At 40.5% G+C, this 22,472-nt stretch overlaps 1 protein-coding gene and 1 long non-coding RNA gene across 5 annotated transcripts in view; one reads left to right on the forward strand and one right to left on the reverse strand.

The window, feature by feature from the left end:
* The window catches only part of LOC108532811 (uncharacterized), a 20,954-nt gene extending 9,407 nt beyond the window's left edge, over nucleotides 1-11,547 (reverse strand). For both annotated transcript variants that reach the window (XR_001886559.1, XR_001886560.1), the window contains exons 1-2: nucleotides 11,458-11,547; nucleotides 10,171-10,297 (exon numbers count right to left, since the gene is read on the reverse strand). This is a non-coding gene — a long non-coding RNA (uncharacterized LOC108532811). The remainder of the gene's footprint in view (nucleotides 1-10,170; nucleotides 10,298-11,457) is intronic.
* Nucleotides 11,469-22,472, forward strand: part of UBE2D3 (ubiquitin conjugating enzyme E2 D3) — a 34,685-nt gene continuing 23,681 nt past the window's right edge. The window contains exons 1-2 of one of the 3 annotated variants that reach the window (XM_017877082.1): nucleotides 11,469-11,699; nucleotides 13,016-13,167. In XM_017877082.1, coding sequence (XP_017732571.1) covers nucleotides 13,144-13,167 — 24 coding nt within the window. In that variant the 5' untranslated portion in view covers nucleotides 11,469-11,699; nucleotides 13,016-13,143. Of the gene's footprint in view, nucleotides 12,220-13,015; nucleotides 13,168-22,472 lie in introns of all 3 variants that reach the window. The other 2 variants (XM_017877080.1, XM_017877081.1) reach the window with 2 other exon arrangements.

Consider the following 22,472-nt stretch of genomic DNA (forward strand, 5'->3'; position numbering starts at 1 on the left):
AAAAAAAAAAAAAAAAAAAAGCTGATTTGGGCATGAGAAAAAACTCTCCTCTTGCATTGTCTTTTGCTCCCTCACATGAATAGAATTTTGGTTAGATAGAGCTATTTGCCTTTCCCTTTTTTTCTTTTTCTCTCTCTCTCTTTTTTTTTTTTTTTTTTTGCCTAGCACAGTTTTGTTTAGCATCCTTTCTAGTTCTACTTCAAATGGAACATTTTATGCTTTTACTTGAGACCACAGAACTACTGTATTAGTATCCCCCCTTATCCAGTAGTCAGACTTTGCCTTTCTCTACCTTAGAGAATTTGGAAGTAAGGAAAACGTTGAACACCAAGAAAACTAGGTGTTAAAGCTTTATTCTGTAACAGAAATATTTCTTTTTGAGAGTTAAGTGTCTCACAAAGGTAAACTCTCCATCTGACTGATGCCTCGATTATTCAGTACTGCTGACAGAAGTCAGTCAACTTGAAGGGTCATGTCATCACAAGTGGTGCTGGTAAAAAAATGTTTAACAACTAGTCTGAATTAGGGAGCAGCAGGCAGAGATCTGATCTGTGGTGTTTGCACATTTCCCTGGGGTAAGTACTCCTATGTGGTACTGTGTCATGTTGCCAAAGAACATCACTGAACACAGAGCTGGGAAGAGGTGCACACTATCAAACTGTAATACTTCCACCATGTAGATACACTAGACATAGCCACAAAAACACGGAACACAGTTAAAGGTATAGCATACCTCAGAGATATTGTGGATTTAGTTCGTGTGAATTTTTCCATTTCCTAGTGCATATGAAAGTTACGTTTACACTATATTAAATGTGCAATAGCATTATGTCTAACACGACTGTAGAAACATTTTTTTTGAGACAGACTATTGCTCTGTCACCAGGTTGGAGTGCAGTGGCAAGATCATGGCTCACAGCAGCCTCAACCTCCCAGGTTTCAGCAATCCTCCCACCTCAGCCTCCCAAATATCTGGGACTACAGCTATTATAGAAAATTTTAGAAAAAAAAATTTTTTTTTTTTTTGAGATAGAGCCTCACTCTGTCGCCCAGGCTGGAGTGCAGTGTTGCGATCTCGGCTCACTGCAAGCTCCACCTCCCAGGTTCATGCCATTCTCCTGCCTCAGCCACCCGAGTACCTGGGACTATAGGCGCCCGCCACCACGCCTGGCTAATTTTTTTGTATTTTTAGTACAGATGGGGTTTCAACGTATTAGTCAGGATGGTCTTGATCTCCTGACCTTGTGATCTGCCTCCCTCAGCCTCCCAAAGTGCTGGCATTACAGGTGTGAGCCACTGCACCCTGCCGAAAAATTCTTTGTAGAGACAGGATCACTGTGTTGCCTAAGCCTGTCTCAAACTCCTGGACCCAAGCGATCCTCCCACCTCAGCCTCCCAAAATGCTGGGATTACAGGCACGACCCATTGCACCTGGCCTGTACATACTTTAACTAAAAAATACTTTATTGCTAAAACATACTAACAAAGTAAGCACATGCTGTTGGAAAAATGGCAACACAAATTTGCTCAATATGGGCTGCCACAAACTTGCAATTTGTAAAATACACCATATCCATGAAGTTCAATAAAATGAGGTATGTCTGTAGTAGAATAAACTAGGAAGTGAGTTTTGAGTATTTATTATTGAGCTTTATTTAATAGATTTTAATACAATTGTCAGTTTCTCTAATTAATTTTTAATAATGGCTGTGTTTAACAGTGAGCCTGCAGAATTCCTAAAATTTTTAAATTGACCCTTGTAAGCTGTTCCAAGCCAGTTCTATCACACTACTGCCTATACTCTTAATTGTGGAGGTCACTTAGGGACTAGTCAATATGGGTTGAGGTGGTTCTGCTAGCTAATAATTTAAAAAATAGATATAGTGTGACTGTTCTTTTAGAAGCTGTCTAGCAGGTTTCACCCAAAAACCCACACACACAAAAAATTGACCTAATACTCAGATTTATATAGTGAAACCTTAAATTTTGCTATCTCGTAAAGTTTGTCATGCTTTTTCATATTCCTTCAGGTATATGTTACCTTGTTATGACTTTATTAGTTAAAAAAAATTTAAGGCCACTCCCATATGTGTCACCTGTAAATAAATACTGGCAAAAGGAATACAATAAACAATGAGGAAAAAAACAGACATTTCAGCAAAGAAGATATGTGGATGACAAAAAAGCACATGAAAAGATGCCAATATCATTAGTCACTAGGAAAATGCAAATTAAAATGACAATGAAATACCACTACACACCTATTACAACGGCCAAAATTGAAAAGACCAACCCTACGAGTCAGGAGAAATTGGAACACTCATATATAGCTTGTGGGACCATAAAGTGGTAAAAACACTTGGGAAAGCAGTTTGGCAGTTTCTTAAAAAGTTAAACACATATCTACCATATGATCTAGCTATTCCACTCCTAAGCTACTTACTCAAGAGAAATTAAAACATATGCCCATATAAACACTTATACAGAATGTTCATAGTAGCCCTATGTGTAATAAGACAAAAATTTGAACAGGCTGGGTGGAGTGCCTCACTCCTGTAATTCCAGCACTTGAGGAGGCCGAGCCGAGCGGATAACCTGAGGTCAGGAGTTCGAGACCAGCCTGGCCAACATGGTGAAACCCCATCTCTACTAAAAAATAAAAAAAATAGCCGACATGGAGGCGGGCGCCTATAGTCCCAACTACTCGGGAGGCTGAGACAGGAGAATCACTTGAACCCGGGAAGTGGAGGTTACAGTAAGCCAAGATTGTGCCACTGCACTCCAGCCTGGGTGACAATAAGACTCAGTCCCCCCCCCAAAAAAACTGGAAACAAACCAAAAGTCCACTGACTGGTGAATGGATAAATTGTGGCAAATACATACAATGGAACATTATTTAGCAATAAAAGAGAATGAGCTACTGAGAGACAATATATGTCTCAAAATAATTATGCTAAGTGAAAAAAGGCAGACAAGGTGTATTGTGATTCAACTTCAATAAAGTTCTAGAAAATACAAACTAATCTACCATGACAGAAAACAGATCAGAGGTGTCCTGTGGATAAGAAGACAGGGGTGGGGGAAGAACAAGAGAAAGGATTTATAAAAGAGCGTAAGGAAACTTGTGATAAAGTTCATTATCTTGATTTTGGTGAGCTTCATGGGTATATATGTATGTCAGCTTAACAAACTGTTTATTTGGGTATGTATAATTTATTGTATGTCAATTACATTTCAATAAAGCTGTTAAAAATATAACAATGTAGCTGTGGTCTGACTGGTAGAATGAGGAAAAGGTAACTGCTTTATGGCTAGACAACAGTTCCTTTCTTTCAGGGTTAAACTGAAATAGGTTCTTTGGGCAGCTAACAAGCACATATCTGGCTTACATTGAGATGTCAGGCAACTGAAATTCTCATGTTTTTATTACATGTCTGCTGGTAAGCCAGATTCTCTTCCTCTGAGTGCCTGTCTTTATATGTTTATCCCTAATATACTTCATATTATAGTCATCCTCCAGTATCCATGAGGGATTGTTTCCAGAACCACTCCCAGATACCAAAATCCAAGGATGCTTAAATCCATGATATAAAATGCCATAATATTTGCATATAACTTATACACATCCTCCTTAGATTGCTTATAATACTTAGTACAATATAAACACTCTGTAAATATACTGTATTGTTTAGGGAACAGTAACAAGAAAAAAGTATGTATGTTCAGAAAATATGCAATTAAAAACGTGTATTTTGGATCCGCGGTTGGTTGAATCCATGGATGTGCAACTCACAGATCTGGAGGGCTGATTGTATTTGTTTTACATGTTACTATTACTCATAATGAAGTTTCCTCATTGTAATTTAAGATATTTTATATTTGTTAGAATGCTGATTCTGCAGACTGTGATAAGTGAACACTAAGGATACCCGCAGAGCCATCAGGGTATCCTGAGAGAGTGGGGATTAGAGATGCATGGAAAAGGAGAAAGAATCTGAGTAGGCAAGTTCAAAAATTAGCCGGGCCTAGTGGCATATGCCTGTAGTCTCAGCTACTTGGGAAGCTGAGGTGGGAGGACTGCTTGAGCCCTGGAGGCAGAGGCTTCAGTGAGCCAGGATGGTGCTACTACACTCCAACTTGGGTAATGGAGAGACCCTGTTTCAAAACAAACAAGAGACAAGACAAAAAAAAAAAAGTTGAATCTTCGGTTTTTTTGTTTCATTTTGTTTTGGACAGGGTCTCACTCTGTCATCCAGGCTCGAGTGCGGTGGCCTGATCACAGGTCACTGAAACCTTGACCTCCTGGGCTCAAGTAATCCTCCCACCTCAGCCTCCCTAGTATCTGGGACTACTGGTGCACACCACACCGTGCTGATTTTTTATTTTCTGTACAGACGGGTTTTGCCATGTTGCCTAAGATGGTCTATAACTCCTGGGTTTAAGCAATCCACCCTGCCTTGGCCTCCGAAAGTGCTGGGATTACATCTATGCACCACCACACCCGACCCTCAATCTTGTGACTTTTTCTATTGGGTCTAATTTGTTAGATAGGGGCTGGGGGCTGAAGTGGTGGTGGGAGGGAAACTAGGATCAAATGAGTTTTTTAACCCTTTACCCATGGTTTCCCTGCTAGCTGCTTGCTTATAATCATATATAAACACTAAAGTCATACTTGCAGAAATAAAAACCCTTATGGAAACTTAACAGGGTATATATTTATTTTAGGAACAAAAGTATAAGAAAAGTTGAATCTTGTGAAACTGCTCTTCTCCATAGAAAAGGAGGGGAAAGAAAGTTTACTGGTTTCTGTTAGGAAGCAATTGATAATGGCAGTGGAGAGGAATGTAAATTAATGGATTTGGCACTAAAAAAGAAAAGGTAACCCAGCACTAACCCAAAACATACAGTGCCACTCAAGAAGGCTAAATGTACAGATTCCTTGACCACCATTCTCCAACTTTCCAAAGCTTTCATCCAGCCACTCAAAATGTGATTTTACCCTCAGTCAATTCTTCCTATTTGGCTTCAGTACTTGCCCTGAGCCACAGGAATTCTGATGGGCAGAGGGGTAGGTCGGTCCTCCTGTATCAATTTGGAATTCTATGGAGCATTTTCTCATAAGTGTAATATATAAAGGCAGGATGGGGTTTAAAGCCTTTTGTGAACTGACCTGCAGGCACAACTACTTTTCTATAAGAAATTATGTCCTGAGTTCCAGAATGGGAATAAACCTTAAAATGCTTCTAACCTCTTTAAAGCCCTTTTACTTCCATGTCAGAATCAGGTTTATTAATTTATCTGTTCTACCTGCCTAGCATTTCTTGACTTGAAAGTCACAAGGTCAAACTTAACAAATTCCACTTTAGGTATGTGACAAAAGGATTTTTATAATCTCTATCTACATTAAACTAAATTCTTTGAATTCTCTACATGAAGTTTTTTCCATTTTGTGATTTTAGTAATCTATAATTACTGTAAGCCCAGTCCCAGTCACCTTGATTCCCACTTATACTAAGTACTACCATGAGATTTTAGAGCCTGTGTTTTATTTAGGTTTATGATCTTGTTGGCAACACATAACAGTATTTTGTCTTAGGCAGATGGAACAGAAATAGATAATAAATTCTTTTTTCTGGCCACATGAAAACAAAATGATATCAGTCAACGAATGAACAAAAGTCTCCCAAAGGTTCTAGTAAAGTGGTAAGAGAACTGAGACACAGATCACAGCAGTTAGTACAGACATGGCCAAATTTAAAAGAAATGAAATGTGGCGGTTAGTCCTATATTTGAGTTTCAAGAGGAAATTTGATTTGCAAAAAAAATTGTAGCATGTGTTTCCACTGTAAACTTTAGTTTCATAGTTCTTTAAGAGCTAAAAACATAGGAAGTTCATACTATTATGTTTCAAGTTATTGTATTAAAATATCACATTTCGGTTTTTTTTTCTATAAACTTTTTTTTTTTTTTTGAGACAGGGTCTCACTTTCACCGAGGCTAGAGTGCAATGGTGCGATCATGGCTCACTGCAGCTTTGATCTTCGGGGCTCAAGGGATCCTACCACCTCAGCTTCCAGAGTAGCTGGGAACACAGGCGCATGCCACTACGCCTCATTTTTTTGTAGAGACACAGTTTCATCATGTTGCACAGGCCAGGCTGATCTCAAACTCTTGGACTCAAGCAATCCTCCCGCTTTGGCCTCCCAAAGTGCTGGAATTACATACATAAGCCACTGTGCCTGGCTTGATTTTATTGTAACATTCTAATAAAAGTAACTGGAGGGAGAATCCCCCCAAAATATTTTTTAGGCAAGCTTGACCCAGTAAATAAACTAAATTTACTTCCTGTACTGAGAATCCCTCCCGAAATATTTTTTAGGCAAGTTCGACCCAGTAAATAAACTAAATTTATTTCCTGTACTATCTCTTATTAGTGCAACTATTTCAGATCTTTCTTACATTTCTTCTGGATTATTTCACTGACATCCTGTTTTTCTTGCCTCTAGTCTCCATCCCAATACATACTTTGGGCACATGCTTCAACACTGCTATCACAGTAATCTTTTTGCCATCAAAATCTGATCAAGCCATTTTTGTTAAAAATTCAATTCCTCCATCCCATCCCATTGAGGGCCTTCGGAATAAAAGGCCCTCAAGATCTCCAGTCATGTCTTTCAAATCTGTCTTGTCCCCTCATCTTTTCTGTCTTCTCATTCTCTCCTTGCCGCTCCCCCCGCCACCTCAACCTCCCAATACTGCAGCCAAAGTTTTTTTAGTTTCAAAAACTTAGCAAGTCAACTCTGAGACTTTGCATGCTGTTTCCCCTGCCTAGGAGCTTCCCTCACAATTTTTTTTTCCAACTTTGCCTTGCTCCCTTTTTTTCATTTAATACAACTCTCTTCCTCAGAGAAACTTTCCCTGACCACCCCCAGCTGAGTTCAGTACATTAATAGTGCTCTGTGCACACATTTATGTCACTGAACCCACTCTATGATGTTGTCTGATGCTTACTGGTCTCCTCAGAAGACTTTCTTATAGGTGACATCTGTGTCTTTTGTTTATGTATCTTGTGTCTAGCACATAATAGTAATTCGATGTTTTTTACATAAATAGAAAAATAGGAGTGAGTCTATCAACAGATTTCTACCACATTAACATTCTTTGTCCGAAACCTGAAAGACTCCCACTTGCCTGTTCAGACCTAAGTATCACTGATTGACAAACTGAATGGCAATCTCTTTATCATGCCTCACCCTACACCAAAAGCAGTCTTACAAAGATTTTTTTTCTTTTTTTTTTTTTCTTTTTACCTGTATTTGTAAGTAAACAAACTTTTTGGAAGACAGAATGCACTATTCTGGTCATTTCATATAAATAGAGTCAAACAGTATGTGGCCTTTTGTGTCTGGCTCTTTCACTTGACAGAATGTTTTAAGGCTTCAAGATACATTTTTTTTTTTTTTTTTTTGAGACGGAGTCTCGCTCTGTGGCCCCGGCTGGAGTGCAGTGGCCAGATCTCAGCTCACTGCAAGCTCCGCCTCCTGGGTTTCACCCTTCTCCTGCCTCAGCCTCCCGAGTAGCTGGGACTACAGGCGCCCACCACCACGCCCGGCTAGTTTTTTGTATTTTTTAGTAGAGACGGGGTTTCACCATGTTAACCAGGATGGTCTCGATCTCCTGACCTCGTGATCCGCCCTTCTCGGCCTCCCAAAGTGCTGGGATTACAGGCTTGAGCCACCGCGCCCGGCCTCAAGATACATTTTGTAACATGTATTAGTACTTTGTTCCTTATAATAATAATAATATTCCATTATACAAATATATCACATCTTCTTTATCCATTCATCAGCTAATGGACATTTGAGTTGTTTCTACTAAAAAGTAGAATAGCCCTACTCTGAACATTTGTGTATATATATAAATTTTGTGTGGAAAATGCTCTATTTTATCTCAAAGATTTGTGCATGGTTCATTACATGCCAAAAACCTTATTAAGGCCAAAATGATATTCTTAGCATGAAATAAAGTACAGTTTCTTAAACCATATTAATCTGACTTAATGAGGTTCTGAATTGGTAAATATAGAAATTAATTTGAATTTTGTGCAAGCAATGTAAAATAACATGTGGTTGACCTGGGCTCCAAATTACTTGGTCCAGGCAGAATATGTAAATGAGCATTCTGAATATAAAATCTGGACCATAACATTTACAATTTAATTAAACTAATAAAATGGTATACACTGTACTAGAGCCAGTGTCTTTAGCAAGTTATAATATTCTGTAACAAAGTTAAAGATACATGAAAACATAGATACAATATTAACATAAATATATATAATTTATGTTAATTATATAATTATATGCATCGGTACATTCTAATTAACCCCTTACTCAAGTTATTATAATAATGTGGCCTCACTGAAAAATTCATGTAATATTAAGACCCTGGCACACCACCATTATTCAAATTAGTAGATTAATTGCCCATTTACTAGTAATTTTCTCTGAGACAGGGTCTCACTCTGTCACCAGGCTTGAGTGTAGTGGCACAATCACAGCTCACTGCAGCCTCAACCTCCCAGGCTCAGGCAATCCTCCCACCTCAGCCTTCCAAATCGCTGGGACCCTAGGCGTGTACCACCAAGCTAGGCTAATTTTTTCATTATTTTTGTAGAGATCAGGTCACCCTATGTTATCCAGGCTGGTCTCAAACTCCTGGGCTCCAGTGATCATTCCACCTTGGCCTCACAAACTGCTGGGATTACAGGCGTGAGCCAGCAGCCCAGCTTTAATTTTCTTGATCCTTTGTATTTTCTCATGTTTTATGTCAATTCATGCAAGATAATCTAATCTACTATATTTACAAAGTTTTTAGGACTTCAAAATAGTATTAAGGAAGGGATTATTTTTAGTTATTTAAATTTTCAACATTTTTGTACCTTTATTAATTTCTATTTTTTTTTTTTTTTTTGAGAAGGAGTCTCGCTCTGTCACCTCAGGCTGGAGTGCAGTGGCCAGTCTCAGTCTCACTGCAAACTCCGCCTCCCGGGTTATCCATTCTCCTGCCCAGCCTCCCGAGTACTGGGAACAGGCGCCCGCTCCACCTCGCCGGCTAGTTTTTTGTAGTTTTTTTAGTAGAGACGGGTTCACCGTGTTAGCCAGGATGGTCACTCGTCCCGACCTCGTGATCCACCCGTCTGCCTTCTCAAAGTGCTGGGGATTACAGGCTGAGCCACCGCCCGCGGCCTATTAAAAATTTTTCTTTCAGTATTTACAGCCCGAATTTTTTTCTTTTTAGCATATTTCCGATTGCAATATAGAAAACATGATTATTTTCCTTTCTTGTTTCAAATGAGGACATTTCTACGATGGTAATTCAAGTAAGTTAAATGAATCAAAATGTTTTAACTTTATTTGCCACTGTAAAGTGGGCTCTTTGTAACAACAGGTATGTGAATAATGTTTAAAAATTTGACTTAATCTTAGCCTGTTTTATCCTAAGGCATCAAAATGCTTCTAGGCTGTTTCTTTTGATTTTAACCATGGCAAAACATGAGCAGAAGTGTAAATCCACTAATGGAAATACAAACATGTATAAACAGAAAGCCCAATCAACCAATGAATTTACTTTATTTAGTGCCTAACAAAAATGAGTTTGTGATTACACAATCCATTGCCTTTATGAGCATGGATACTCTAGAACTCCATATATATTAGGAATTTTTTTTTTTGAGACAGGGTCTCACTCTGTCGTCCAGACTGGAGTGCAGTGGTGTGATCCCCGCCCACCGCAACCTCCGCCTTCCAGGCTCAAGCGATTCTCCCGCCTCAGCCTCCCGAGCTGCTGGGATTACAGGCGCCTGCCACCACACCCAGCTAATTTTTATATTTTTAGTAGAGATGGGGTTTCACCATGTTGGCCAGGCTGGTCTCGAACTCCTGACCTCATATGATCCACCCGTCTCAGCCTCCCAAAGTGCTGGGATTACTAGGCGTGGCCATTACTACTACTATACATGTTTCACCCTATGGCCAGTTAATGTCTCTCTGGTTACTTTAATAACTGACATTTATACAACACTGTAGAGTCTACGTGTCCTTTCACATATATTATGACACTTAAACCCCACAATCACTCTATGAGAAAGGGATAGTTATTATTACTTACTTTAGCGGTGAAGAAACGGGGTCAGAAAATAACCAGGCCAGTATCAAACAAATGGGAAGCAATAACAAATCTGGGTTCCTCCCTCCACCTTCATGCCTAGTCCTGTGCTTTTAGTATATTTGGCTAGCTAGGAGAGAAAACATAGATTATTCAGGGAGGAGGGAGGGGCCAGAGGTGAGCCTCAAGAGCAGTTAGGCCATGAGGTAAGCACTTCAGTGCTTTGCTACTCACGGGGTGGTTCAGACTAGAAAAATCTGTATCACCTGGGCGCTAGTTAGAAATGTAGGCTCTCAGGCTCCACCTCTGCCCTACCAAATCAAAGCCGCATTTTCAACAAAACCCCAGGTGGTTCCTATGGACGTTAGTTTGAGAAGCAGTGCTTCACCAGTGACACTACATAACCACTTGAACAGTATACATTAGACCACTTATATTCATCATTGTTGACGTGTTTTTATTAGGTAAAACTTTATGCAACAGTTTTCAAATTAAGTGTATTTTTAAAACAAGCTTATTTTCCATGTGATTGAAGATCTCCACTTCGGTAACTGGGGTCATTAAGGAATATTAGAAAACCTTAAGCTGGTCAGTGTTTACCCACCTTTAAATTCCTCATAAAAATTAAGGTCTTTCTTTTGCCTGAAGGATACACTAGAGAGCATAACTGCCCTCTCTATACTTTAAACCCTTGACTAAAACAGGCCAATCCTATTCATGTAAATCCCACCTCCCAACTTGGATATTTCAGGAAGTATTGTATTGTTTTTATGACTCTAAACTCTAATTTCTTAATTAGTCTCAACACTTTCTGCCTCAAGAACTGAAACACAGCAACAGAAGCTAAAGGTTGAGAATTTAAGCTTGTTCCCACATCTACACCTTGGCGGATGGCTGCGACTGATTACGGAGACGAGTGAAAACCCTGCCCCTAACACACTGCCCTAGCCCCATCCACTCAATTGAGCCTGACTCAGCCCAATCCCTGCTCTTCTCCGTACTGCTCCTTCAGTGTCAGAGATACACTAGACTTCAGCACGTGGGAGCGCTGATGAGCGGCCAACCTGGGTCTATTTAAAACTACTATTCCCATCTTGAGGGGCGCCTACTCCCATAGAATAACCAGCCCAGGAAAGCAGGCGAGTAAATACTGCTCACCTGCTCCACCGGAAACCTCAAAATCCCGGCCCAACCTAGACTAAAGGTATCTGGTAATTAATCCTTGGCACCTCCCACCACACACTCCTGATTGGGCGCGTGAGAGAGGGCTGTGTCTGCGAGCGCTCTTACCAGTCCGGGGAATTCCATTTCCTCTTCCAACCACCGATATAAGCATTCAGGGGCGGTGCTTTCCTGGCAGTGGCCCGCCCCAGTTCGAGCCGGTGCCTTACTGCGTCTCGCGAGATCTTGTACATTTTGGGGGCGGAACCCCGTCAAGAAGAGCGCACAAAACTGCTCTTAAGTCATTGCAGAGCTACCGCTTCGGTTAGCCAGCCACGAAGTTCTCGCGAGAGTCGTCTCCTCAATACCAAGTGAGGAAACTGGGGGACGCTGTGGGGAGGGGCTTGGGGCTGGATCGCGCAGCGGCAGCTTCTTTTACCTTCCTCCCATGGTCTCCTTCCGGTTCTCGATGCTTCTCTGAGTCTAAGGGTTTCCGCCACTCGTCTACCCTCCCCCAGCCCATGATCCGCCTCCCTCCCCCGCCCTCCTGGTCCAATCTCCGATCTGTTTAGTAAGAAGGTGCTGTTCCGAGAAGGAGAAGGAAAAGGGCTTGGCACGTATTCACTCGGTCCCGGACGTGGGAAGCAAGCCGTCTGGCTTCGGCCTCACATCGGTCCTGTGCTTGCGACGGCGGCGTTGGCGGACTGATCCGCGGCGGTGAAGAGGCAGGAGGAGGGGGGAGGGGCGGAGCGTGGCAGCTGGCAGTAGTTCCGTCAGAGCGGACATCTTGTGGCTGTGTCGTGCGCGTGAGCCCCGTAGGGCCGGGGAGGCACCAGCTGCCGCGCGGGGAGGAGGCCGAGGCCGCAGCTTGAGGGAGGCCCCGGCCCCTCTGTACGCGTGGGTGTGGACGGCTAGGGCAGGGAAGGGAGGCCGGCCCAGTGGCCGGCCGGGTAAGAGGGGTAGTGTGGGCCCTGGGCGGCTTGAGCGGCCAGCCTATTGGGTGCGGTGGGGTAGGGTGGGAAGGCTGGAGAAGCCGCGGCCTCTCCTGCTGGAGGAGGAGGGGGAATGGGCGCGTCCTCGCGCCTAAGCCGGAGCCTCAGGGACAGCACGGGCGCGTGGTGGAGGTGGCTGGGCGGGCGCGCGCGGGAGCGCGCTGGAAGGCGGAGTGAGTGTACGGTGGCGTCAGGGGCGACACAGAATAGCTCGCTGCGAGGACAGCAAGACACATCAAGCCTCCCTTCCTTTATTTCCTTCCCTTACCCGGCCGCACCTTTGGGCAGAAACCAAAAGCAGCCCGGCGTCCGCCCGGAGTCTTCTGCTTCCCCCTCCCCCCTTGCCTTTCTTTGCCCTAGTGACGCCGGTATAGCGCCGACTAGGCCCCGGCTCCTCCTCTGCTGGGCTCCGGACCCTGCCCCGCACCCACCCCTTTCTCCTACGCCTCTTCCTCTCCCACCCGGGTCTCTTCCTTTCTGGAGGCCGGGAAGTTAAACTTGTAGCCACCACCTCCGCTCTTCCCGTCACCCTCGCCCCCACTTCGGGCCGAAAGCACGGTACAGAGGCTGTTGGTGGCTTTGCCACGCCACGCCACCCCACCCACCCCGGATCGGGGCCGCCTTTAAGGGACCTGGATTCATCAGGGACTCTCCGGGGCCTGTGCGAGTGCTGATCTGCTCCGTTTTTGCAAAAGGCGCCTGTGTCTGGCAGAGCCGGTGTGAGACGAGACAATCCTGCCCCGCCGCTGGGATAATCAAGAGTTTTGGCCGGACCTTTCAGCGTACACCGAGAGAGTGAGGAGCCAGACGACAAGCACACACTATGGCGCTGAAACGGATTAATAAGGTAACCCGCGGGGACAAGGGAATTGGGGTGGTAGTAGAAAAGGAAGGCTCGGGCCAAGAGGAAAGCGTGGGGGTGGAAAAGAAGCATAATTCCGAAAATGCTACTTGGATTACTTCCATGGGGGGATGGAGAACGCGGATATACTTCTTGAAGAAATGAAGTTTAAAGTTAGGGAACGGAGAACACTTGTGGCAAGTGAGGTGTTACGAGTGTGCTTCAGTGGAATCGGTGCAAATTAGGGGTGGAGGAGAGTGACTTAAGGCGCCTTTATTATTTTATTTTTTTGCTGCTTAAGAGTTCTTGTGGGGGTCCGAATTGCGGAGAGACGCTCCAGCAGATGTCATGGCGCTTCCTATTCCTGGTGCTTGAAAACTTACTTTAGTTGTGAGATCAAGGTTATCTAGGTCTTTTGGGGGGAGAAAGAAAAGGAGGAGAGAAAAAAAATCTGGGGAGTCCCGAACTTGATTGAGGGTCGGGTAGAAGTCTCGCACATTGAAGGACAGTCAGTGAGTCTAGTAGAAACTCTTCGTAGACTCTGGGCAGGTTACACCGAATAAGTGGGTTTGGGAGGAGAAGGAATGACACAGTGTTGCCACTTCCTGTATTTTGTAGTTGCGGCTTTTCACCCGAAGCTATTTATCCGAGGGACACCGGGAACTGATGTAAAAGGCCTTCTGGAAGCTCCCTTTTCCTTTTGGCTGGGGAGTGGGGGTGGATAAGGGGTGCGATGGCAGTAAGGGAAAGCTAGATGTACCTATTTTTGCCTCATTCTATTTAATAACACTGCTGGGGAAGATTCTTTCGTTACTTGAGTGGTTTGATAGTATATTATTGATTTAAGTTGGAAAAAAACTAGGGTTTTTCATAGCTCTGGGAGTGAGCGGAACCTCCACCTCCGGTGGTTTAGTCTCATTTTCTTGCTCTAACTTCTATCCCGCATTTTAAGATGGCGGCTGCTTTAACTGGTTCAGGCTCTTTCCGGCGTCTCCTTTCGTAATAATGTGAAATAATATGCTTTATTAAATGTTAACTTTTGTATAGGGTTGTGCACTGCTCTAAGACCCTCTGCTCAAAACTTACCTAAATTCAAACTCTTAGATTGTATTTCCCTTTTTGGTGACTTGTGTTTGTGTGGTGTGTTTGGTTGTTGCACAATCGAGGAGGGTGGAGTATTTACAGCTAACTTGAAAAAAATGTCATGGAATAAATTCAGCCTTACTAGAAAAATGGTGGGGGGTTGGTGAGTGTTAGAAACTTTGGTTTTAATAGATTACTTTTTTAAAAAGAGTACTGAGAGGAATGGCAAGAACTTGCCTTTACTAAAATAGACCTGATACTACTACATTTGCATTTATTTAATTATGACTGAAGTTTATTGGGCAAGATTGGTGTTTCATGAAAGAGGAAGATTTAAATCTTCACTCTATATATATTGATATGAAATCTTGAATTTTGTTTTAGGCCTTCATTACATCATCATTTTGTGTTATGCGAAATGCAAATTTAAATCTTTGTATTTGCGAAATGAAAGAGGAAGAAAAGTTTTTTAGGAGTTAAGGATTGAAGTAAAATATATTATTTTGAAATAATAACCTCTTCCTGTGACCACTTTAAAGGCCAGGAACATATTGGAGAAGCCTAGTTGTATGTTATAGTGTAGTTTACACAACGAGCGTAACATTCAGTACAAATAAAAGTCTATTCTGTTGGAATTAGTTTAGGCCACTAAAATGTGGAATCGTTCCAGATCCATAGCTTTTTGTGTATGTGGAACAGAACACATTAAAGGAAGGTCTCACTGATTTTTTTTCTCTTACAGGTCATACCCAGCTGCTGTGACACCACTTAAATGATTTAAAAGCTTTAAAAGGCAATATAACAGTGGCTAAGAGTGTTAACATTGGAGCAGAAATGCTCCAGTTAGAATTCTAGCTCTGGGCAAGTTTGTGTGCCTCTACAAGAAGGGTATCTGTTGTAGTATGAACAATAAATGGTTGTTTGCCTAATATGTACCAGGCACTGTTTTAGACATTGGGTTGGCAGCAGTGAACAAAACAAATTTTAAGTTCGTAGATTTGTTTTGAGGATTAAATGGATTAATATGCAGATTTGAACAGGCCCTTGATATATGACACTCATAGTTACTACTGCTATTTTAATATCACAATTTATAATTAACCGTTTTTGTTTAAGAACTTTAATTTCTAGTTTAGTACTCCTAGTTAATACCAGGTTGTCTCCTGGTATTTTTTAAATAATTAATATTCAAAATAATATTTTGAAGATTTATGTAATATAGACACAACATAAAACTTGGCAGATAGGAAAACCAGTGTTTATGTGAACATTATTGATTTAACTTACAGAAACTTTGACATGTGCATGTGCTTTGGTTTTTCAACTGTTAATGTTAGAATCACATGAGGCAACCTTCAAACATTCCACATCCAAACAATTTTAGTGAGTGTACAGCTCTGAACTGGAATGCTCTTCGGTTTAGGCACCTGTTCCAGAAATACGGGGTCAAGTAGTCGTTGATGTCAGTATGGTATCCTTGTGTTAGGCACCTATTTCGAGTTTATTCTTGTCTGAAGATTCCACATTTCACATATTAAGATGTATCTGTATTCCTCATTAATATTTTACTGAGGTGATTATTGGAATACTTTTAACCTTCAGTCCATTTGATCGAGACTTTGAATTTATACTTTGCTTCAGCTATGTTCTTGGAATAAGTTTTTTGACTATTAGACCAATCAACTTTCTTCCTGTATTTATTTGAATGAGCTGTAATACAGTCTTAAATAGGGATGTTAAGCAACAGGAGTTAAAAGTGGCACTCACAAGTTGATTGGTATTGAGGGCCATAGACAATTTTACCACTCCCATAAACATGGACTACAGTATATGTGTTTTAGGGACATTTGAAGATAAATATAACGTGAACCAAGCCTAAAAGAATAGCTCATCTTCTCATTGTATATACCCTGTTAAGTTTTCATAAGGGTTTTTATTTCTGCAAGTATGACTTTAATGTTATAAGCAAGCAGCTAGCAGGGAAACCATGGGTAAGGGGTTAGAAAACTAATTTGATTCTGGTTTCCCTCCTACCACCACTTCCGCTGAGATAATTTCAAGATTATCTCCATCTTGAAATTGGAAAAGTAAGGCACAGAGGTTAAGAAGATGATCGGGGTTCATGTTGTGACAGTTGGGATTAGAACCCAGGCAGCCTGGTCCAGAGTATGTGTTCTTAACCACTACCCTTTGATATCATTTAGGGTTTTCATATAGTATTGCCTATTACTAACAATAGTTAAGAATGCAGTCTCATCTAAACCCTAACTCATTTAATCTTCAAGACAACTATGTGGCATAGATGTGAGAATTTTATAGATGAAGTAACAGGCCCAGAGAAATAGTTGTCTAGTCACACAACTAGTCAGTAACTGAGATTGAAATCAGATAGTGAGGCACCCTGGCTGGAGTGCAGTGGCACCATCTCGGCTCACTGCGAGCTCCGCCTCCTGGGTTCACGCCATTTTTCTACCTCAGACTGCCGAGTAGCTGGGACTACAGGCGCCCACCACCACGCCCGGCTAATTATTTTGTATTTTTAGTAGAGACGGGGTTTCACCGTGTTAGCCAGGATGGTCTTGATCTCCTGACCTTGTGATCCGCCCGCCTCGGCCTGCCAAAGTGCTGGGATTACAGGTGTGTGCCACCGCGCCCGGCCCTTCAATTCCTATTTTATGATGTATGTGGTTTTAGTTTGTTATCTGAAATAAGCTGCTTTGCTCTCCCACTTCCACATCTAAGTAATTGGGATTTAGCTTTACTCTTAGATTATAGCTAATTTGTGAGTTAAGATTTTAACTAATATATTTTGAAAGTAGAAGTGGATTTAATTCTTTTGGGGTAGTCTCTTCAAGCACCAAAAACTAACATGTGCCAGTTAACTGCTTAGGAGGTCTTAAAGTGAACAAAATATACTTATTGTCCCCAACTAGTATATAGGCTGGGTAAACTGTCTTGCATGTGTTTCATATATGGTCCTCAAGGCTTGTCTATAGCCAACTGATTTCCTGTGTAGGATAGTTGTGTCTGAAGGATGCTGATAATATGACCTCAGTATTTATTTAATTTGAAAAAGGGTGCATGACTGACACGGCATACTTCTCTTTCATCATGTTCATCTGCAGTGTTGATTCTAGTTTTTGTTACACAAATAAAAAGTTGAATGCTCCCTCAGTGGGATGAACTACTATGTCACCAGATTGCTGTGTCAAACTTTGCCCCTAAGTTAAGGTGACCCTTTTTATCCAAGACAGGCAATCTTTGAGGATTCTCCACAACATGTTGCTATAATCTTTCTATTAGAAACTAGGTTCCTAACACTGAGATAAAAAGTTTCAGATTAATATCTCAAACCTAGGTTGGTTTTTGCATTCTTTTTTTAAATAGTGATTTTCTTATATCTGTTAGTGTATAGAAGAGCTGACTGAATATTATATATTGTTGGGTTTGACATAAATTACATTTATATTCCAGAACATTTGGAGTATTTAAAATTTTTTTGTGGTTATATAGTTAGTGTATATATTTATGGGTTACATGAAATATTTTGATACAGGCATGCAATGCTTAATAATCACATCAGGTTAAATCAGGTAAAAAACTAGCGTTTATCCTTTGTGTTGCAATCCAGTTATACTCGTTTAGTTATTTTAAATGTCAAATTGTTTAGAGTTTTCAAAAAAATACAGTTCCTTGGGGGTCTTAGACTTACTAGATCATTTTCCCTGGAAACAAGACATAATTTTGAAATTTTTCTAGGTGATTCTGAAGCTCCTCTCTGATTAAGAACCACAGATACAGGGGAATAAAGGTCCTAATCTGCATTAGACATAGTATTCTAGTCCCAGGGAATAAATGAGGAAGATTTACCTATGGTAAACCTTACCTATGGTACTGTCTATGTTCGATGGTGAAAATAAGCATGTAAACACATGAATAGTTTGTCACTTTGTACATTTACCTTTCAAGAATATTAGATCTACTAGGGGAGGTATTTAAAATAAATTTTCTATACTTTATTTTTTATACTAGTATTGTTACAGTGTGGTTTTTCTTTTATTATAATGACTTAATTCTCCTTGCCAAAACCAGTATTTTGAAATTAGTGAAATTAAACTCCTCATTCTTGGAAATGTTGTGGTCTTGAGCTTGCTACCGTAGCAGTGTTATTTCATAATTAAAAATGAATGCATTCAGATATCTAACTGTCCAGTTTCCCTTATTAGATAAAGATTTATTCAGAATTGTACCCTCAACCTTGTTATGTAGGGAAGGGAAAAGTTTAGGGAAGTATTTTTATACACTGTTGAAACATCTGATTTTTATCGCCTAACTATACTTTCAACATAATCTGTTGTAGACTTTCTACATAATCTCTTTTAGACTTTCAACTTTTGATAGCTGAATATGTCATACTTAAATGTTTCTCAATTGTGAGTCACGATTTCTTGGCTACATTTTTCAGTATGAAATACTTACATTAATCCTAACCTTGCTGTAATTTCTTGGCTAATGTATAATTGAATGTTTTCTACCACTGGGCGGCTGTTAATCTTTATTTTTTGTTTTTTGTTTTTAATGTCCATAAAATACCTTATTTGCTTTCATGGAGCAGAGCTTCAAATCTAAATTTGGGTTTCTTGGCCCATTTTAAAATAATGCTTACAAAAGAATGGCTTCGAATAATGTTAAGTGACTTTACCTTCAGTGGTGATCAAAAGAAAATTATAGTAATATTCATTCAATCCATTCTTAGTACCTTGTGTAATGAACACACATGCTTGTTTCACCTATAATTACAACTAAACAGGAAGTTAATACCTTGTCAGTGATGTAATGAGATACTGTGCAGTGCCTACCTGTTAATCCTTAAGATAAAAAAGGATTTCTTGGAAGAAATTTCAAATTAAAATGTGTTTTAAAGGGACTATTTGGAGTTCTGTGAAATTGTTCATATCTTTTTGCCAAGCATCCTTCTCTTGAAATAACCATACATTTCTGAAAAGTTTGTTGTTCCCTTCCTTGACATTCGCATCTAAACATTTTATACAGACATTTCATAACATTAAAGTTAATAAAACTTTTTACTTTATAGTAAACCAGATCTTTATATGAACAATTACATTAGTTATTGTCTGCCTGATGGGCAGCTAATTGCATTGCATTTTGACCTCTATTGTTGGTTCTCACCTTTGTATTTTTCTGTGTTGGTTGTCTCCTTGAGGAGGATTCTTACAATTTCTTAAGACACTTACTCCCTTTGCTTTCCACCTCATTTTGTCATCTTGTCCAGTCCCCAAAGTAGTGTTTTGTGTTGCTCGGTATGGGTTTTTGAGGCAAAGGCTGTTTTTATAGTGCTGATTCACAGTCATACAAATCTTGTCTTTGAGTCATGTAAATCTTTAGTACTGAAAGAAATAGACTCTTAAATAGAATACAATAAATTAACTTTTAGTTGTGGCATAAGCTTTTGAGTTTTCCCAAAAGTGCTGAGAGGAAATGTATCTGTACTACTACATTCTGTCCTCTATATGACCTTTGTGTGATGACATGCAGAATAAGATGGTAGAGATTGGGATAACAAATGATTTGTGCAACATCGTGGTGACTGTCTTAAACCATGAACTCGGCCTTGCCACTATATAGGCTTTTAAATTTTGACAAGCCTTGGGGGTATGAAACCTAGAATAAGTTATTTATGGTGTTATGCTTTACTTTAATAGGGTTGACATTTAAAACCTTGTTTTCATAAATGGTACTTTTTGGTTATGTTGATCTGATGATCAGATACTGGCTGTCATTGAAAGAAAGTTAACCGAATGTTCAGATACTTACTGGGCTCCTGGAACATGGCTGCTCTGTAGCTTCATAAGTATTTATAATCATAAATATTTGTGAATAAGTATTTTTAGTATTGTATGCAAATATTTTTAGTATTTCCAATTTATAAGCTCTTTGAAGGGAGGGCTTCCTCCCCCCGCCCCGAGATGGAGTCCTGGTCAGCCTCCCAGGGTAGAGTGCAGTGGCACAACCTTGGCTCACTGCAACCACGGTCTCCCAGGTTCAAGCAATTCTCCTGTCTCAGCCTCCCAAGTAGCTGGGATTACAGGCACCCACCACCATGCCTGGCAAATTTTTGTATTTTAGTAGAGATGGAGTTTCACCATGTTGACCAGGGTGGTCTTGAACTCCTGACCTCAGGTGATCCGCCTGCCTCAGCTTCCCAAAGTGCTAGGATTACAGGTGTGAGCCACCATGCCCGGCAGGGGAGGGAACATTCTTATATTTCTCCTAGCATCCTTTCAGGCCTTTAATGTTTTCAGTACCTTGGCCTACTGTTCTTTGTAGCCTGTGGTTGGTCACCACTGCTAATGCCACGCATCATTGAATGAGGAAGATAGAGAATAGAGAAGCAGAAAGCATAGTTTAGCATCTCCAACAATCATCTATTAAATCCCATATCCCATAGTGAATACAGTAAAGGTCTTCCTCAAAAATAAACCATTTGTAGGCTTTGTATTAAAAATCTCATGTAAGGAATGTTTCAGAATAAAAAAACAGTGGCCAAACCCATTGCTGCTTAAATCATGTACTTCAGGTGAGAATACTCACCAGTGGCTTAAGCTGTAACCTGTTGGTTGCCTTTTAGAGAGATTTTTTTGGTGAAAAGATGCTCTGAATCCTGCCCTATTTTCTACCATGGTGCCCACTAGGTCTTCAGGAAATAGGCAAACAGTTCAGTTGTGTAGAGTCTGTTGCTATCTCAAATTTGTTTGTAGTGTTTTAACCTCATGAGGTGAACTAGACCATGTGAGAGCTTTGAGAGGATGTCACTTACCTAGCTTAGAAGGCAGAGGGGTCTCCTTCTTTTCCTACAGGTTTTTTACAGCTTTTAAATACAAATATTCTTTTCATTGAGAAGGTCTGGATTCTCACACTAGCCAAGTGTGCAGAAAGTTTGAGGAAAAGCAGCTCAGAGGAAGATGATACTAAAAGGAGAAAGTTTCCTAAAAGAGCACTCCGTGGGAAAGAAATGTCCAAACTTTTGTTCTTTTTATAACTAGTACAGTTTCTTAGTGTTGTACCTTGGTTGTATGTACTTGATCCATCTTAATGTCCCTTCAACATGAGTGGAGCCCTGAGCAATTCCTAACGTAAGTCAGTGTCCGCAGCCAAACATTTGCCTGTTACAGTGGTCTTAAGAGTTGAGTAAAGCTGTTCCCCTTAGGTAAGGGGTAGTCAGCACAGTGTAAAAAAATTTTACAGGTGCCTTGTGAGAGCTGTTCTTTCTGGTTCTTGGCACTGTTCCTCCTCCTCTAGACTACTAGGAAGCAATAAACTGAAAATGTCAATTGTGTCATTTTTTACATTGTTTTTGTCCTGGAAGCCTGTGAAACTTTAGGATCTAAAATCATTTTTTTTAGATGACTATCATAGACAAAATTACTTTTAAAAACGCTGAGTATGTGCGTCATTGGAAGTTGATTTCCAGTCCAGTAAATAGTCTTGCCATGGGATAGAATCATTTTCTCAGGCCATGTAACTTGAAAAATAGTACTGGATTCACATTACTTATGAGATAAAGACTAACAGTGGATAGTTATGGGGAAACAAATCCTAAGAAAAACATGAGTTTTCCATATCATGTTCATTCTGGAGCATTGAGTGATAGTTGGATGCAGTTAAGTTTTTTCCCCTCAATTTGCCAAACATTAGATTATCTTTGCAAGGACACCCTATTGAGAAAGGAACCTTTTTGAAACTTACCCCTAGTCCTAATTTTTAAGTTGTTACTAGGTACACTCAGTTCACCTATCCTAAAGCTGAACATGTTCTATGCTTGAATGTAATAATTTCTTTCCCCCCTCTTAAGGGACTCGAATGTAAAACAGAGATGAGCCCTATATCTGTAAAGTGGTTATAAGAGTACAGTTAAACACTTGTGGTGTACGACTGCTGGTATATTTAAAAATCAAAACTCATTTGTTTTCTATTTCTAAACCGTTAATGACTTCCTATTGCCTTTGGAATAGTCTGACTAAATTCAAGGGCTCTTTTAAAAGATCAAACCATAACCTGCCTTTCTAGCTAGATCTGCCACTCTGCTATTGTATTCTGTCTGGTATACCAAACTCTGCAGTATTTGTTCTGGCAAATTTTTATACCATGTGTTCTTTGAGACTCCTGACTTTGAGTTTCTCTACTTATAATGCTTCTCTTACTTCTTT

The sequence above is a fragment of the Rhinopithecus bieti genome, unplaced genomic scaffold (assembly GCF_001698545.2).
Source record: "Rhinopithecus bieti isolate Rb0 unplaced genomic scaffold, ASM169854v2 scaffold_9690, whole genome shotgun sequence".
Lineage (NCBI taxonomy): Eukaryota > Metazoa > Chordata > Mammalia > Primates > Cercopithecidae > Rhinopithecus > Rhinopithecus bieti.